The following is a 19,442-nucleotide window of genomic DNA, read 5'->3' on the forward strand; positions in this document are numbered from 1 at the left end:
GATATATATACTTTAAAGTTAAGTCAACTTTGGTTGACTTGGACTAGTTGTTTGACTTATGGTCCAATGGTTAGTGTGGTCTCCCTTTTTCTCTCCTTTAATCTCTCTCTTCTTCCTTCTTTTCTCTATAAATATGGGTGGGTGGGTGCCTTTGTAAGGTGAGGGAGTGATGAGTAGTTTTATGCAGAGTTACTGGAAGCACCTAGCCTAGTGGGGAAGCATGTTTCGGAAGCGTAAAACGTCGCGCTTCCAAAACGCACTGAGAAGCGCCAATTTTTTTGAAAAGCGCATTTCCCATTTATGGGAAGCACGTTTCTCTTTTATGGGAAACATGCTTCCCATTTATAGGGAACACACTTCCCATTTATGGGAAGCACGCTTCTCCTTCGCTTTCCCTGCATTTCCTCCCTTTTTTGTATTTTTATTTTTATTTTATTTTTTGCTTCCCCCTCGCTTCCTAGGTCGCTTCCAGATTCGCTTCTGGTTCGCTTTCGAGACGATTCTTGATTCGCTTTTAAGTCGTCCCATGCTTCCCGCTTCCTAAAATTTTGAAAGTGCCACGCTTCCCGCTTCCACTTCACATATCGCTTCCCGCTTCCTCGACTAGCAACCATGGTTTTAGGCTTCTTGTGTGTTTTTTAGTGTATTGTAATGAGGATTAAAATGTATTTTTTTGTATTTTTACTGTTCTTTATTAATGAAGTTATTTACTCACATTCTATTGTGTTTCATTTTAGTTCTTATGTTTTTGTTCAAATGCATTATGTTTTGACCCTCGGAGTCCATTATGGAGGGTATTGGGATCCGTGCCATTTTGTGACAAATATAACCTCAACCAGGTTTATCCAACTGCACAGAAAATATGAAAGAATTTTCTATCAATACCAAAGTAAAGCAGACTAAAGCACACAATGAAACTTTGGATTAACACTTCCACTCACACCTGTAATACAGACAAGTACAGCCCCATCAGAACCAGTATGGTGCTGGAGACCATTAGAATATAGGTAAACCAGATTGTATAAAACTTATTCAACAGATAAATGAATGTGCTTCTTCGATCAACCAAAAAACAAAAAAGTAGAAGAAAAACTCTCCATTAGTCAGGCATTTGATTATATAAGTAACATTTAAATTTAATTGTGTTCCAATTAAAATGTTCATATTATCAATCTAAGAATCTGAAAAAGGAAAAAGTAGATATCATTCAATGTAGATATTTGCATCCTAAGTCCACCACTGGAAGTACAATTATTAATCAATAATGAAAATAGCATAGGAATATCATAAATACCGCTTTACTGTCAGGATTCCAACTAACAGCATAGATGCTACCATTGTGACCTTCAGCAGATAGCTCCCCAATCTTTTCTCCTGTCCTCCCATCATATAGTATACCTTTCTTATCTGAACTTACACTGATAAACCTGCTTCCATCAGGAGAAAACCTTACGCAATTGACAAAGTTGGAATGTTCCCTGCACTTCAAACAATAATTTTTCCTTTACATACTACCTCTGTTCGGTAAGACACAATCAAGAACATCTTCCTCAGCACATTATATTTTATTATGGCCACAAGCCTACATTGCTACAATGCCATGAATGAGTTTTTTATCATTGACATAAAATTAAAATAATGACTACATTTCTCCTACAAGAAATTTTGAAAAAAAAAAAGAAAAAATACCAAGCACTCGATGTTAATTAATATGAACCCTAGAACATTTTTCCAGAAGTTTTGCATTGGACTCTGCAAATCAAGGACACGACTGTTGCTCCAAAATAAAGAGTATGCTTCAACAATTAATGGGGAAAGGCATCTTGTAAACAATGTAGCCAAATCACACCAATGCACAATATTTGATGGGCCAAACAAGCAATGCAAGGAAACTTGAATAAATGTTATGTTTCTGCGTTCTATCTTGAACCAAGAGGCTACCATGAATTAAAATCTTAGAAGGATGAAGACATCTAACACTCAATCCAATTGCATCGATCAGAAGATGGCAGGTTTAGTGGATACTTAAGGGAAGTTTTCCACTTTTTCATTTTTTCTGTTTTGGTTAGCTTAACTGGAGTGCAGACCAGTGAATTAATGAGGTAACAAAAATAAAGGGTTCATATACATCATGATGACCAGTTTAGAGGTTTATCCCAGGGTTACCAGAAGTACCATAGGACATGGGGAAGCATGCTTCTCCGAAGCGTATTTCGGAGGCGCAAAACGTGGCGCTTCCAAAATGTATCTTTTTTTCCTTTTTTTGTTTTTTCCTTTTTTCGCTTCCCCCTCACTTCCCCCTTCCGCTACCCGAATCGCTTCCCCAACTGGCAACTCTGGTTTATCCTTTGAAGTACAATATGTTATAAGGAAGCATTACATGAGAGTCAAAATTGATTGGCTAGTGAAGTCCTTTTTTGTATTCAAGACGCAATAGGTCAAAAGATATAGTTATGAAGGGCATTTTTGTAAACTGACTTAAATTACCTTTATAAGGGTCAATATGAGAGGGATAGGGCACGATTCCAGCCCCTATTCTCTTTCTCCCTTGTCTTTTCTCACTTCCTCTCTTTTCCTATATCTTCTTCTTCCTCCTCACTCACTCATTTCTCTCACCTTGTTTCAAGGTTCGCACACACCACATATTCTTTCACACATCAAAGGAACATAATCATGTTACCATCAATCTGAAGATGGTATCAGACCAGATGAAGATATGAAGGGAAATTTTGAAGCATACATCAACCACAAAATGACAAGGGGATTCATGACCTGCCACATGGGAGCTCCAATCAGTTTTGGTTGCATTCATGCAGATAATATTTCAGAAGATTTTGGTTAGGGAGCTCCAAAATCCAAAATTCAGTTTTTAAACATTATAACAAAAAGTATTCTTAGGTATTTCCAAAAAATCTATGTAGTATAAACCTCCTTCTTTACAGCCTTCTCCAATCAGCTTCCCTGAGAGACGATCCAGCACTCATAAACCAATAGAAGAGAAAGAAACATTATACCAAAGGTCACATAATTAAGAGACAAATAAAAGATTTAGGCTTAACTTGGGAATATATCTAATTTTTTGAATAAAAAATCTCTTTAAAATATTTTCAAAATTTCTTATTCCCTTTATCTCAAGAGATATTCTATCAACAATAAAAAACATTTGACTCGCTTGAGTTATGACATCCAGATAAAATATCACAATTTAGTGTCATATGAAATGAGGCACATGAGCCAAGAAGCCAAAGAGACTTACTGGGATCAAAGATGCCAACAGAAGAGACCGTAGCTTCGGTTGGTGAAGCTCCTTTGAATAGAGGTTGAAGAGCTTCTACAATTTGAGTCAAGGACATGCTCTCAATAGTTGATTCTTGTGTAGCTTTGAATTCACTTGACTCTTGAGCAACGGAGGCTACCTTCTTCTCATAGGGTATCTTTAGTTTAGGACAATATATCTTGACATACCCCGGTTCACGACAATAATAGCAAATAATTTATTTTTTTTTCAAACTCATTGTCTTGCTTTCCATAGCTATCATTGTTTGGTCTCTTATAATGTGATAGTTATAATGTAGTAGTTGGTAAGCATGGGCATGGTTTCTCAGCCTAGACACGGCTATGACCGAATTATCATGATCTTTAAATGTCTTTTTTTTAGTCTATTTTCTTTCATACTTAGCTCTTCAATAGAGAGAACTTCTCCTTTATGAAGAAAAGCCGATTTAGTAGACTCAAACTCCGGTCTTAGACCATTGATGAATTGATAGAAATGTTTCACATCAATTTGTCTTTGACGGAGTTCTATGTCTTTGGGATAATGTCATTGTGACTCAAGAAGAGCAAACTCATTCCAAAGGTCGAACAACTTACTAAAATATTCTCTAATACATTTTTCTCCTTGAATCATAGTGTGTACCTTGTCTTACAAGTTGCAAATGTGGGTAATATCTTTAAGACTATGTCACAGGGACTCTTCAACTAGGTGCCGCACTCACATCGCACCCGCACCCGATGCGATCAACCTGACCCTGGGTGCAGTCAATGCACCCAGGGTCATTTATGTCCAACTTTTTGCCGCATCCCCGCACCCAAGTTTTTTTAAAGTGTCGCACCCCTACCCCTGCACCTGCACCCATGTGACATAGATTTAAGAGAATACATTTTCTTAAGATAGTCTATGTTCAAATTTAGCTAGACTCAAGCACTTCTTGATATCAAGACTACTAATGACCCAAGACATAATCTTGGCATGCCCCATTCTCCATTCTTTCCATTTTTTCTCATATGTGGCCATAGCCATAAAGATTCAAATAGAGATACATGTTTAAATTACTTTGAATAGAAAGCTAATCTAGTTTGATCTAATTTCAAATCTAATAAATATGTTAATCAAATCCTCAAACTGTATGAATCCATATGTATATATGAAACTTAAACCTTTATGAATGTGCAATTAGATTTTCTAGAGAAGCGTCATTTGTTAGTAGCCTTTTCCCTTATCGGTTAACTTACTCTTTTATCATTTATATATCCATAACCTATGTTAACTGTTAAGAAAAAGAAAGTTTGCCAAGCCCCTCATGTTCTTGTCATATTTTCTGCTTTTTTCCATTTTTATAACCTTCCAGCCTTAAACACAGAGGGAGAGAGACCTAAATTAGTAAGTGTTCCTGATGTGCTCAGACTAGATTCATAACTATATCGCTCTCATGAAGGGGGCTTGGCAGTTATAATGTATTTTGAAGCAATATTATCAAGATATGAACTGTGATCTGGAAACCAGCAGGGCCCATCCTCTAGGACAGAAAAGCTCTCTAGTTATGGCTTGAAAAATCTGTTTAGATTTTTGGTAGAAAAAGTGGTAGTCCTGTCCCTACAAGAACAAAGATCAATTATATTAAAACATTTACCTAGACGGTGCAGTTAATTTAAACCTGTGTTGGCCATTTTAGGAATAATAGTTTAAATGTTATCTTCAATACCCTGATATATTCCCCTTGGATGTTATTAGTTAATTCTCTTACTAGTTTTAAACAGACTACACATCAGATAAAGGGCAGGTATACATCTCCCTCACTAGAGCACATAATTCCTTACAATTTGGAGAAAATATTATTTACATCATGTGCATTGCTTTTGGAAAATGTCATTCAAGCATGAAGATACTAGGAACACTTATTTATACCATGATTTTATATTCCATTGCAAGTTAAACGTTATAGTAATGTTTCAAGCCAGAGTGCACTCCTAAAGTTTGAGAATGGTCATTATTTACTTAAAAGCTAACACATCATATACTGAATAGCTATTAGAATTTCATTTGCTTCGACAGGCTAACATGTCACGCTTCAGTTCCTGCATTGGATCCTCATACCTTTACCAAAAAAGAAAGACAATGTACCAAAGGATTCTTCATACAAAACAATTATGTTAAAACAGCTGAACCTTTAGCAAATTTGCACTATCCTTGACCTAATATAGTATAAATCAATCTCTTAATACCATAAACAAGACTAACCTTTGTGACAGTTTGAACCTAAATGGTGGTCCCTCATAGAAATTCACCAAGTAATCTTCTCCACATGTAACAATACGAAAAGGTCTTGTAGGCTTGAATGCACAACTTAAGACACGTCTTGAATGACCGTCAAACTCACCAACAGTTGATCCTGAATCCCACCTACAAACAAAAACAAAAAATACAACAAAGAGAAGGAGATCACCATGACAAAGATGGATTAAACTATAAATTGTGCAAAGCACAAAATACAACCGAAACAAATTTAAATGTAAAATATCAAGGCAATCTCAATCAAACTTCACATATGGTAAATAATGCTAGAAAAAAAAAAGATATTATCTCTATCATAAACAGAATGTCAATGATAGAAAGACAAAAAAATCACCCTTTCCTTACTCTTTGAGGTATCAAAAGAAAATGGAATTAGCAACATTATGCATGCTTGCTTTGTCATTTTTTAATTGTGTGCAAATGATTCAATTATAAATAATAAAAAAACTACATATTCTTGGTTAAGTAAATGTCATATTTACCTTTAGCACAGACCAAGATCCCAAAAAGGAGTAGCTGTTGCAACGAAATAGAACAAGTGTTGATGGTATGCCTGATAACTCTCCTGACTCTGGCAGGCTAGTGAAATGTAATCAACGTTAATAAACTTTTAGGTGGTGAAGCACCTTTGTGAGTTTTAAGAGGATGAGGTGTTTTCCAAATTATAGACCTGGTTCATGGTTCTATCGGTGAATGTTGCTAGAATTAGATCACATGGTGACATGTAATGTGACCAACACACTATGTTGTCGAAAGCGCTAGGTGGGGCTAGTTGGTGGACCTTCGAAAAGGCCTAGGCGGCCGACTAGGCAGGGCCTAGGCGGGCAAAAAAAATTAAGAACAAACAATTCTGTAGATTCCGCCTTTATATGTATTTGTGCACAGATCACGTCACTGAATTCAAATTTGCCTCATCCTTGCAAAATGCCCAATTCCATGTCGGATCCCCAGAGTTTCTAATTTTCCTTTTTGTTGAAGATTCTCTGCTAGGGTTGGAACAAGAGCCACTTGCACTTGCATTTAGAGGAGCCAATCCACAATCATCTGAAGAACTTGGGTTTGCATCTTCCATTGTTCTAATTAAACATTTCAAAACAAACAATTATTAATCAATAAAGTAGATAAACAAAACATACACAATATATATATATATATAAAACAATATATAAACAATAGGCACGCCTTTGACAACATAGGGCAACACATAGATCAACTCAGGTTAGTCAGGACTATTATCTTTGTGTTTGATTAATTCATTGTCTTAGAGTTGGGCCTGTTTTTAAGCCATGCACAGGTATCAAACACATCAAATCCGCAGAAATAAGGAAGAAGCAGAAGAAAGAAAATAATTAAGATGGAATGGAGGAGCGAAGTCATGATCCCTTCTCTCTTTCTCAATGATGAGGGTAACACAATACTAATCGTCATTAGGGTTCTTTACAAACAAGTCATGCATTTGATGTGATATTACAAAGATACCACACTAGGCATCTCATTTAATCTCCATAGTTTTCTATTGTTACCAGTAAGCAATCGGTTTAACGTGAAATACCTATATGCCCCTTTACCATTGAACCAATTACTTCTTAACATGCTCCCCCAAGATACACATAGCATAGTATGTACAACTTGATCTTTAAATAATGGTGCCTTGCCCTTGACAATCCTTTAGTGAAATTATGATTTGATAAATTTAGCTTCTACCAAAGTTGTCAATCAAGGAAGTGGAAAGTGGAAAGCCAGAAAGCGAGACACTTCTAAAATTTTAGGAAGCGGGAAGCGTGAAACGACTTAGAAGTGAACTGAGAATCGTCTCGGAAGCAACCTAAGAAGCGAACCAAAAGCGACCTAAGAATCGAACTGGAAGCAAACCAGGATTCAAAGGGAAAACTAAGAGGGAAGTGACCTATGTCACATAGGTTCGGATGCGGATGCAACGATGCAACACTTTAAAAAATTTGTGTGTGGGGAGGGTGTGTATTATATATATATAATTTTTAACAGTTTTAAGTTAACACTAATGAAATAAAACAATTATCATATCATCAATTTATCATGCATAAATTCATGAAATAAATCAAATTAACAATTTACAATTGTTATTCCTCATTAATAAAAAATAACTACACTGGTGCAGAGGTGCGTATATATATATATATACATGTATGTGTGTGTATTTATGTAATTATATATATATATATAATACACATAAACTGGACTTGGTTAGGGTTAATTGAATCTACTTTTAGACAAAAATGGACCTCAATGTGGTTGACTTCACCTGACACAAAGAAAACCATGTCCGAGTGTCGCACCAAGATGGTGCTTCTTATGGGCTTACAAGAGCATAATATTCAAATCACAAGACCAACCCACACAAGCGCCGAGAACACAAAAAAATATAGGGAATTGTATTGCAAAATTCTTAAGAAAGCATTAGATTACATGGAAGGGGATCAAACCTATTTATACACACAAGAGAGCCATAGAGCCATTGGGACTCTCCCCAATGGCTAGAATTAGAGTCATTGTGGAGGTCCCAACGACTCTATGTAGCTTTGTCTTTTATGCCCTCCATTACAAACTAATTTCCTAGTTTGTACATAAAATAAATAAAGACTATTATGCTCCTAATGGGCACAACCTATTGCATGTCTAGTGAAAAGTCAAAAATACCCCTAGTGGGTATTTATCTATTACAATGAATAATATATATATATATATATATATATGTATATCATATATATGTACAACTAGATATGCATATATGCATATCTTAACAACCCCCCTCAAACTCACAGTGCTGCAATCGAGAGTTTGCTAAGGAGAAAATGGAATCTTGGTGACAGAAGTGCTTTGGAGAAGAAATCCACCAATTGATACTCATATGGTACATATGGAAAAGTAATGTTCTTCAAAAATTCTTCTCACATAATGGCAATCCATTTTGATGTGTTGGTCTTCTCATGAAAGTTGTGATTGCAGGCGATGTAAGCTGCACTTTTGTTGTCACAACATAGTCTTGAGGGTTCTGCTATATGAATGACCAAATTTTCTAGTAATCGCTTCACAACCAACTCGGAGATTGTCGTTTTCATAGCTTGGTACTCTACTTCTATAGAGGACAAAGACACCTTTTGTTGTTTCTTGCATTTTCATGAAATCAACAAATCCCCTAAAAAAACACAAAAACCTATAATTGAGCGATAATGATTCACAGATTCCCCCAATCAGATTCAGAATGTGCAATAACTTCTAACGAGGAGGAAGATAATAAAAATAAACACAACTAATAGTATTTATGATATATCTAATAATCCTTATTACAACACTCATATGTATTGTAGTAGAATCATGCTAAAATTGAGTGAATAGCATCTGCAATATCAAGACGAGTAATAAAAAGATAAGATAAAGTGTTAATCATCTGTCTGTAGGGAGTTGGATCCTTCAAGGTTCTCCATCATCCTTCATCTTTGCATTGATAACCTCTGGAGTGTCAACTCATTTTTTATTTGAAAGTCTTGATCGTTCTATGATCTCGGTTGCATACTTAGTCTATGACAACAAATACCCACAAGGTGAGTAAGCTATTTTTATTCCAAAAAAGTATCCTAAAAAGCCAAGATCTATCATGTCAAAGTTAGCTTTGAGCACATCTTTGATATGATTAACTTTCTGCTTATCACCTCCTGTGATAATCATGCCATCAACATAAAGAAGTAGTATCACTATACGTGCATTAGAAGACTTAACAAACAATGCATTGTCAGTAATAACAAGATTTAAAATCAAGTTGTGTTATCACTGTAACGACCCCAACTCATACCCCCAAAAAGTGCGGATTTTTTTTTAAATCAATTGCGAAAAGTTTCCCAGAAACTCGGGGCCTTTACAGTTCCATTTCACATCCACAAAACCACAAGGGATCTTACACCCCATCTTTCAAACAAAACCCAAACCAGAGTTACCGGAAGCGCCTAGGGTAATGGAGAAGCGTGCTTCCCCAATATGCGCTTTGGAAGCATGAAACGTCGTGCTTTTGAAACGCGTGGGGCCTCTTTTTTGAGAAGCGTGCTTCTCTTTTATGGGAAGCACGCTTCCCCCCTCGCTTCCCCATTTTTTCATTTTTTCACTTCCCCCTCGCTTCCGGTTCGCTTCCGAGACGGTTCATAATTTTCTTCTAAGTGGTCCCACGCTTCCCCGCTTCTTACATTTTTGAAAGTGCCTCGCTTCTCACTCCCGCTTCCTCAATTGGCAACTCTGACCCAAACTGAATCAACTTTATTACAACAACAACAACAACTACGCTTTCATCCCAAAACAATTGGGGTCAGCGATATGAACCAAAAAAGAAATTCATTTTGGGTCTTCCACATGAATCCTTTTCCTCCAATCATTTCTATCCAATGCCATGTCCTCGGTGAGGTTCAAAGCAATCATATCCTTTCCTATCATCTCCATCCAAGTCTTCCTAGGCCTACCCCGACCTCTTTTAACTAATATATTTTCCCATTTCTCCAACCTTCTAACTGGAGCATCATTAGGCCTTCGCCGAATATGTCCAAACCACCGTAAACGATTCTCTCGCATCTTATTTTCAATGGGTGCAACACCTACCTTCTTACGTATCTCCTCGTTCCGAATCTTATCTTTTATTGTATTTCCACACATCCATCTAAGCATCCGCATCTCATTTGGAGTCAAGTCGTACCGGGATCAATACATGTAGATACGGCTGCACCGGAGATAAGAGGTTTGATTCTTGAACATTGGTTGTACCATTGTAGTGCTTCCATGAGTTGTGCCAAAGACAATGAGCCCACACTTTTGGAGTTGTCATCTACACCATTTCTTTCCAAAGATGGCCCCACAAAAGCCACCTTTTCATCTTTTCGATCATCTCTCATCTGACTCATAGCAATGATAGCATATTAGTTTGTCACTCTTCTTGTGTTCATATTCACTTCTTCCATGATCATTTAGACTCCTCCCATAATCATTGGAGTTTCTCTCATTCTCATTAGTTTTTCCAAAGTGAGGAGGCTTATAAGCCACTGTGTGGTTTTCGGGCCTCGACATAACAAGCACGAATTATTCATCTTTAGTAGAGGATTTTTTTAACCTATTTTCCTCCATAGTTAATTCTTAGTGTTTCTACTATGATAGGTACTCCTATACGAAGAATGACCGATTTGGTCCCTTCAAATTCGAATCTAAGTCCATTAACAAATTGATAGAAATGTTTTGTTTTAATTTGTTTTTCAGAGAGTTCTACATCTTGATGACAATGTCACTTAGGTTCTAAAGGAGTCAATTCATACCAAAGAAGAGATAGAGCATTATAGTATTCCCTAATGCTCATTTTTCCTTGGGTCATGGTTCTAACCTTGTTTTGCACATTGCATATATGTGCTATGTCATTTAGACTATAATTTAAGATATTTTCATGCATCACTTGCAAAATCAAATTTTGCCAAACTTGAGCATTTTTTGATGTCAACAGTATTAATGAGCCATCCAATGAATTTGGAATGGCCCATCCTCCAATATTTCCATCTTTTCTCATATTCCCCAATGGCTTTAGACATCTCTTCTCCTTGGAGAGCTACTTCCTTGCCATCTTCAAGTTTGGTAAGGATAAGCTTTGGTTCTCTTTCGATGCATTCGACCAAGCCCCATAGACCCTTTTTCCATATTTTATGTTTAACTATGGATGCCCACATCACATAGTTTGTATCGTTGAGTCTTACAGGAACCAGAGACGACCACTTCTCTTTCATCTTCCATTTTTACAAATAAGGGTGTAGAGATAGAGAGAGAAAAGAGAGAAGAAGAGGATATAGGATAGAAGTAGAATACACTTTGAACACCACGAGATCACGAACATAAGATCCATGCTCTCACGTCCACACGAACAAAGTCTTTAACCGATGGCTATGATACCATGTAATGAAACAAGAACAAGATGGTGCCTCTTATGGGATTACAAGAACACAATATTTAAATCACAATACCACTTATAGGTCAACACTCAATCACATCAAGAAATTTTTCCAACGGATTCTAATACTAATTTGGAACAAAACCCATCTCATGGAGTAACCTACACAAGGGCCAAGAGAGCACAAAAATATAGGGAATTGTATTACAAAATGCTTGAGAAAGCATTGGATTACATGGAAGGGGATCTCCCCTATTTATAGGCACAAGAGAGCCATAGAGCCATTGGGACTCTCCCCAATGGATAGAAATAGAGCCGTTGGGGAGGTCCCAATAACTCTATGTAGCTTTGTATATTATGCTCTCCACTGCAAACTAATTTCCTAGTCTGTACATAAAATAAATAAAGACTATTATGCTCATAATGAGCACAACCTAATTACATGTCCATTGAAAAGACAAAAATACCCCTAGTGGATATTTATCTATTACAATGAATAAAATGAATATATATAATATATATATTATATATGTATATACATCCATACATATATGATATATGTATATCGTATATATGTACAACTAGATATGCATACATGCATATCTTGACAGAAATGAATAGGAATCGAAAGCGATGCGAAAATGTAATTATTTTTTTTAAAATTTACAAAAATATAAGATTTATGTTATTATTGACAAAATAAAACATGAGTGTATAATATTAAAGTTGATCTATTAATTTCAAAACTGAATTATATATGCAAGCAGCTTGGCTGTTAATATGCCCGGATCATGAATTCATGATCAACAAGTAAAAAACTACATAGACAAATATAAGCTAAGGTCTGCAATGGAACAAAAGATATTCAACAAATGAGCCAAGTCAAACTGAACAAGAACCCAAGCTTAAGCTGCTTAACAGCCTACTAAAACCACTATTCAACATAAATTTGAAGCCAGAACTTTCTTACAATATTCATCCACATAAAGTATAAACAATGCTCACTACTTGAAAACAAAATTATTTTTGTATGCAATAACCAACCTTTATTCTCAATAGAGACAAACTCACATGGAAGCTCATTCTGTGTGTGCATAATGCATACATCTCCGCATGTAACAAGAGAGAGAGAGAGTGTGTGTGTGTGAAAGACAAAGAGAGCGAGAGAGAGTGAGAGACAAAGAGAGAGATGGAGAGAGAGGGAGAGAATGAGAGACAGAGAAAGGGAGAGATGAAGAGAGAGGGGGGAGAGAGTGAGAGACAAAGAGAGCCAGAGACAGAGAGAGGGGGAGAGAGTGAGACAGAGAGAAAACTGGTCCAATTGTTAAAAAATAAAGAAAACTCATTTCCCAATATTGGGCTCTTCCCCAAGCGTTTCAAGGAAGAGCAGTTTCCCACTCCTACCAGCACTTCCAGTAATCCTGGCTTCTACTCACTGACAAAGTGATAATCAACTTGAAAGTGCTTTGACTTATCACCGATACAGGACTTGATGCTAGTGCTACAGCACTTTTTATCACATTATGCAAAGCAACGACATATTTTCATTCCTAATATATTCATTACACCATGACTCTTACCATTTCATAAACCATTCTCAGACTTGGCTCTATATTCAGCTTCAATACTTTATCTAGCAATTCTTTGTCTTCATGAGACTACACTTTTACACAAAAATCTACAATTTTTGGAAAGATGCGCACAAATGCATAATAACCTGAAACAAATTTCTTAGTGTCAAGATCTCCTACCCAAACTACATTACCCACAACTAATTAAATTACACTTGTTTGTGGGTCATTCTTATGACAAAGAAGGCCTTGACTAGGTGGTGCGGTACCGACTGTGAGTCGGTTCGAAGCCAAGACTCCGGTCCTATTAGTTCTACTGCATAAGCAAGTAAATGAAAATTCGGTCCAATAAATCACAGAATTAGTAAAAAATGGTAAACTGAGAAAATGTAGCCAATAAAATTATCTTTTCAACGCAACAAAATCAGAATTTTATGATATCAGAGCGCAAAGATATCTGATGAACAAGATAGACTGGTACACTCCGGACACAGACACTTTGTTCACATCCGTTTTCAGAGACTGCAAACGGTCAGAACACAAAAGTTGGAGGTATTTTCGATACCTCTCCAACGAATCCAAGAACACTGAAAACGGATACTGGGTTAAAGAGATATCGCCCAAAAACATCGAGACTGTTTGACACATCAAAACACAGTCATGTGAATGACAGAGTTCTTTGTTCGGGTCAGTTTTTGAAGACTATAGGAACAAAGTCTTCCAATGGGCTTTGATACCAACAATGATGCGGTAGTGACTGCAGGTTGGTCCACGATCCACGATCCGAATGGATCCAACATGCGGAAGCACTAAACGGATATCCAAAGTTTTGAAAAAGTTCTGACCGAAGGCGTTTAGACTGAGCTAATCACCTAATTTGCAAATAGGGGCACCACAAAAAGTGTAGATAATGTTTTTGCCTTTCTATAGAGTCTGAATTTTGTAATTTCTCGACAACTGGTTGTTGAGACATGGCTCAGACAAGGGACAGGTTGCTGGATTTGGAGACTGTCACACTTGGGACAGCCCGGTTGGTGAAAGACCAGAACGGGGACTAACTTTACTGTTTTTGTTGATGGCCAGAACACGAAAATTCTAGATAAAATTGTTGTTGTTCCAACAAAACAAAAATCAAGAATTTCTGAGTTCAAATGACCCAGATATGACCTAAACAATGAACCAGACTGACACAGGCCAGGACAGACACTCGAGTGGTTGTCCTCTCTGTTTCGGGACGTTTTCGACAATGATAACGTCGGAATCAGAAAACGAGTAAAACACGAAGTTGGTCGGGCGTTCAATAGCTTTCCAACAAGTTAAACCACACAATTTTTTGACTTCGAACGAGAGAGTTATGCTCAAAACACTGACGAAGGGTCTTCTTAGGCATAGTTCTGAAATGCACTAAAACAGTCATACAGTATATCAAACACCAAAATTAAATTAATCCAGTTTTAGTTTTTAGTATTTATAGTTCAACCTGCACAGAAAGATACTTCAAAAGGTATTTTCTACAATGTGAAATCCCATCCTCCTTAACCCGACTTTGCTTAGTTTAAAGTTTAAACAAATATCACAAATACATATTTTGTCTAAACAAGTTATCTCTAAAAAAATCAACTTCAAAAATCTATTTCTTTCAAGCAAAACACAGCAAGTTTTTTTTCTAATCAAAACAAAATCACTCAAGTTCAAGTCAAACCCAAGATGAAGACAAGAGTGAGAAGGTTCCAGCCAATGTTGTGAAAAAAGTTGAGGCGAAGCAAGGCACTTCACCAAAAACTGAGGCAAGGCATAAGCCTCGAGGCATAAAGCGTAAGCCTCAATTTTTTTTTGAAAACTTAAAAATAACTATAAAAATATCTAAAATTATAAATAAATAAAAAAATGCTTCTTCTTCTTCCTCATATTCTTCTTCTTCTTCTTCTTCTTCTTCTTCTTCTTCTTCTTATTATTATTATTATTATTATTATTATTATTATCATTGTTTTTTTTATTATTATATGATTATTATTATTATTACTATCATGCCTTAGGCTGGCGCCTTGAGGTGCAGAGGGCCTTGCCTCAAGGTGAGGCGCGCTTTTAACAACACCGATTCCAGCAATGGCTCGAATGTCCAACAATGATAAATAGACTGGTTCAGCAATGAGAAGAATCTGCTCAAGTCGGCAAATGGTTGCGAAACAGCAGCAACAATGTGACAGCAGGAAATTTTGGTATGCTGGTGGTTAATGGCAACGATATCACACGTCTTTCAGGTTCGTCGGGTAACCTCACGACAACAACAAAAGTTAGCAACTTCAGGCACGCACACAAACACGAGTCTCCAAAGTCCCATTGGCAGCAAATGATGTTCACGGTCTCACTAACACAACAACAATCCTTAATAGCCTTGAAATGGGTCACACGTTCAAGGACCAACACTTTCACGGCAACAGTATTCTCACCAAAGGTCTGATGTTGCAGGAGCAAACGTATTTGTCCAACAGATTCACAACCCAGAAAGTCAGCTAGAGGTAGGGGACTACTAGCTTCTTCTCCATTTCTTTTTCCTTGTTCTTTTTTTCTCAAAAAAAAAATGAAAGCCAAAACCCCTGCACAACTTTCTCTAGAGCCTTATAGAGCTCAGCAAAGGCTGAGTTAATGGCTGAGGTAGGTTCCAATGCCACCTCCCAAAGTGGCCAATGGATGCACATGTTTTGAATTTTCTTTAAATTTAGCCTTAACTTACCCTTTCTAACAATCAAATGGAATAAATAGGCATACACGACTTTTCAATAAGGCATACATGACTTTTCTGGAAGGAATAAAGGGCTTGAGTGTTGGGTCCACATTGGTTCAACATACTGTGGCGCCAATGTGGATCAAATACTTGAAATATTGGATCTATTGCAAGATCCAATACTTGCAAATTTGATCACATCAAATGAATGGGTCAAGGTCTGAATCCAAAGCTGAAATAAAATATAAAAATTACCCAAATACCCATACACCCTCTAGTGCCCAATATAAATCCTAGCCGACACCAAAACTATCTGGATCCATAGAATTCAGCACCTAAAAAAATTAAAAAATAAAAAATAAAACGAAAAAATACAAGGGTGATTCCAAAATTCACAAAAATGGAACCACAAAGCAAAATATATTTTCTGAGATGATAAGAACCAAAATTCTCAGGAAATAAAATATGTATAATGATAATTTTACCCTTGAGATTCATTTGAACTCGAATGGTCCAGATTTGGATTGAATATTCTTTGGTATTTCTTTCCAGATCTAGTAATGTAGAGTTGGATTCACATCCAACTTCTCTTCAATGTGATGATGATCCCGATGCTCTGCATCACTAGGAGTGACCTCTATATATAGCAAGATTTCTTTCAAAGCTTCCATGTGCATCATGGTAGGTGCACGCATAAATTAACAAGTTCCCTAGACATGCTTCTGTACTTTTTTGTTTATTTTAGTGGTTCTCCTTTTGACAGCCTTTATTCACTGCCCGTGATGAAACTATCAACTTGTAATTTATCATATCAAACCTTTTAATTATGTGAATTGCATATTTACATTGAGACAATGCAATCTTATCTTCAGATTTATCAACTTCAACATCGAAAAAGCATCGCAGTTCTCCTAAATCTTTCATTCAGAACCTCTTTAGCATGGATATCTTTATTTCATGTATGGTGTTTTGGAACTTCCAACTATGATTATGTCATCAACATAAATGATAAATGATCATCATTCCTTTTCCTACGACATTCTATTCAGTGCCAGATGAAAGCTCAAGAACCAAGTACTCGAAACTTGCTTAGTCCATAAATTGATCTTCTCAGCTTGCACACATGTTTTCTAGGATCAGCTTCACAAAAATCAACGCTCCATGTATACTTTTTCTTTCAACTCCCCAAGGCGAAAATGGATTTTTCACATCCAACTAATATAAAGTCCAGCTGCACGATAACACAAATGAAATCATTACATGCATTGTGCAAATTTTAACAACATAGTTAAACGTATTCACTAATTCAAGCTATGTTGTTGATTGTATTCTTTTGCAACACGTATATTTTTATGTGTTTATCTAATTTGTACATACCTTTGTAAATCCATTTGCAACCAACCGTTTTTAATCATGGGGTTGAGGCACAACTTCCCAAGTATTACTGTGATACATTGCTTGTTAGACAAATTACTTGTGCTAATTGTGAGAACATAATTGTACAAACAGACGTAATATTTGGCAAGAGGAACACAATCAGATGGGAAAGATCTCCGCTGCACTCATCATCCTCTCCACTGGAGTCACTTTCAGAACAATGACACGGTTGTCTTTTACAGAAGGAAAAGAAAAACACCAGGTATGACTAATGGGAATCATCTACCCCGATGCACCGATAAATTTAAACCATGGTCCCCATTTACACTTGTGCGTGGGTGTGCTTGTTTTCTACTGGCTATCATTCTCCATTGAGAGACGTGTTTGTGCGTTTATGCTTTATTATCTAGGCTGCGTGGTGAAGAGGTACAGAAACTTGGTGCCAAAAACAAGATTTGTTGCACATGTAGCAAGCAATAATCCTAGCTTGTTCATGCGTGAGACCATCCTAGAGATGACTACAATAAGGAAGAGCATACCATGGCAAAGAGCGGAAAAAAAAAGCAAGCTTTTACAGAAGCAAGAATGGCCATGAAAACAACTCGAAACGGAAAATTGAAACGAAAATTAAATATTTAGGCGCTTTTCTAGCAATTGTAGTAGCAGCATTCCTGATCATACTCAATTTTCTTTTTTTTATCTCTCTTATTTTTCTTTTCTCCTTTCTCAGCAATATGAACACTAACGAGTTAATAACCGAACAGATAAAAGAGCACGCAAACGGAATCAGAAACTGCTCACTCTCCCTATGATCATACTAATCAAAATAAGAAATATGCACTCATGGATCGCATTCAGTGGATTATCGAAAATTCCTTGTTTGTGATCAACTTAGAAAAAGGAGTTTGAATCGGTAACAGAGAAAAACGGAAACGAAACCAATCCACAGGAAACCGATCGAAGCAAGAGTCGAGGGAGAGACGGTACATGAAGGCGCGGACGAAGGACTTGCCCCTGCCGTCGCCGGAGACAACGATCCGCTGGCTGTCGGGGGACCACTGGAGGTCGTCGATCCGACCGGAGAGGACGCGGAACTCGTTCTTGAGGACGTGGTCGTTCTGCCAGCCCCAGATCCTGACGGTGCCGGAGACATCGGCGGAGGCGACCCACTCTCCGTTGGGGGAGAACCGGGCGACGGTGGCCTGGTAGGCGTGCTCCCCGTAGACGACGGCCTCGAGCGGCCGGTCGAGGTGGCGGACGATGACGGACCGGCCGTTGCAATAGGCGATGGCGTTGGTCTTGGGGTCTCCGGAGATGAGGATCCCCCGCCCCCTTTCCGTCGACGGCACGCACGCGTACGTCTCCAACAGGTTCGCTGCCATCTCTCTCTCGCTCTCAGAGAAAAAGAGTCGGAGGCTGAAACAGGGAACGAAATAAACCCAGCGCAGGATGCGAAGGAGAAAGAAGGAATGAACAGCTGACTCTTTCCTCGTTCTTTTTCTTTTTCTTTTTCTTTTTTTCCTCCCAAACGATACGATACACAATTACACACTTACTTAGAATCGACTCGAGGGATGCCGATACGGATTCCTTTTTTATTTGCGTGATCCGTACAGTTGGATCCATGTTACGGTCTCAAAATATTGTTATCTAGATTTCTGAGAAAATTTCTCACGACAAAATTAAAAAAAAAAATCTCAAAAAAAGCTCGGGACACTATCGGTATGTTTCTATTTTAAAAGTGTATATGAAATATAAAAAGCTAAAAAAAACATAAAAGTACAAAATATCATGTTAACAATGCAATTATATTATGATAAAAATGTCATATTTTCAAAATAGGTAATATTTTGAAAATATTATATCTTTTTTAGATTATATCATGTTTTGAAAACCTCACGAGATTTTCACAAAAATGGCTGATATTTGTGACTATGCATCGAGGCGTTTGAAGACCTGTCATGATTTTGATTCTCCTTAATCAAACCTACCGCAAGTATGGAGCAACGCTTTGGAGTCGGTCCACTGGAAATTCCTATTAATTGAGAGCAATCATGTTGAGCTTCTACAAATTTTTTTAGTTAGAACTTGAAAAGAGAAAATATGAGCATTTTTAATAGCTTTTTTTTTTCAAATCCAACAATGTGGATTTGCTTGGCATGTCTAATTTGCTAGGAACCAACCATTGGATCGTGTATTTTTTATAAAAAAAAATGTGATTTTTTGAATACTTGAATATTTACGAAGATTATG

At 37.1% G+C, this 19,442-nt stretch overlaps 1 protein-coding gene across 1 annotated transcript in view; it reads right to left on the bottom strand.

Annotated features, from left to right (window-relative positions):
• The window catches only part of LOC149829653 (actin-interacting protein 1-2-like), a 44,805-nt gene extending 26,054 nt beyond the window's left edge, over positions 1-18,751 (bottom strand). The window contains exons 1-3 of the mRNA XM_090016064.1: positions 18,177-18,751; positions 5,519-5,680; positions 1,295-1,478 (exon numbers count right to left, since the gene is read on the bottom strand). Coding sequence (XP_089872190.1) covers positions 1,295-1,478; positions 5,519-5,680; positions 18,177-18,571 — 741 coding nt within the window. The 5' untranslated portion in view covers positions 18,572-18,751. The remainder of the gene's footprint in view (positions 1-1,294; positions 1,479-5,518; positions 5,681-18,176) is intronic.
• Positions 18,752-19,442: the final 691 nt, after the last annotated feature.

This window comes from Nuphar pumila, chromosome 8, assembly GCF_984573655.1.
Source record: "Nuphar pumila chromosome 8, dmNupPumi1.hap1.1, whole genome shotgun sequence".
Lineage (NCBI taxonomy): Eukaryota > Viridiplantae > Streptophyta > Magnoliopsida > Nymphaeales > Nymphaeaceae > Nuphar > Nuphar pumila.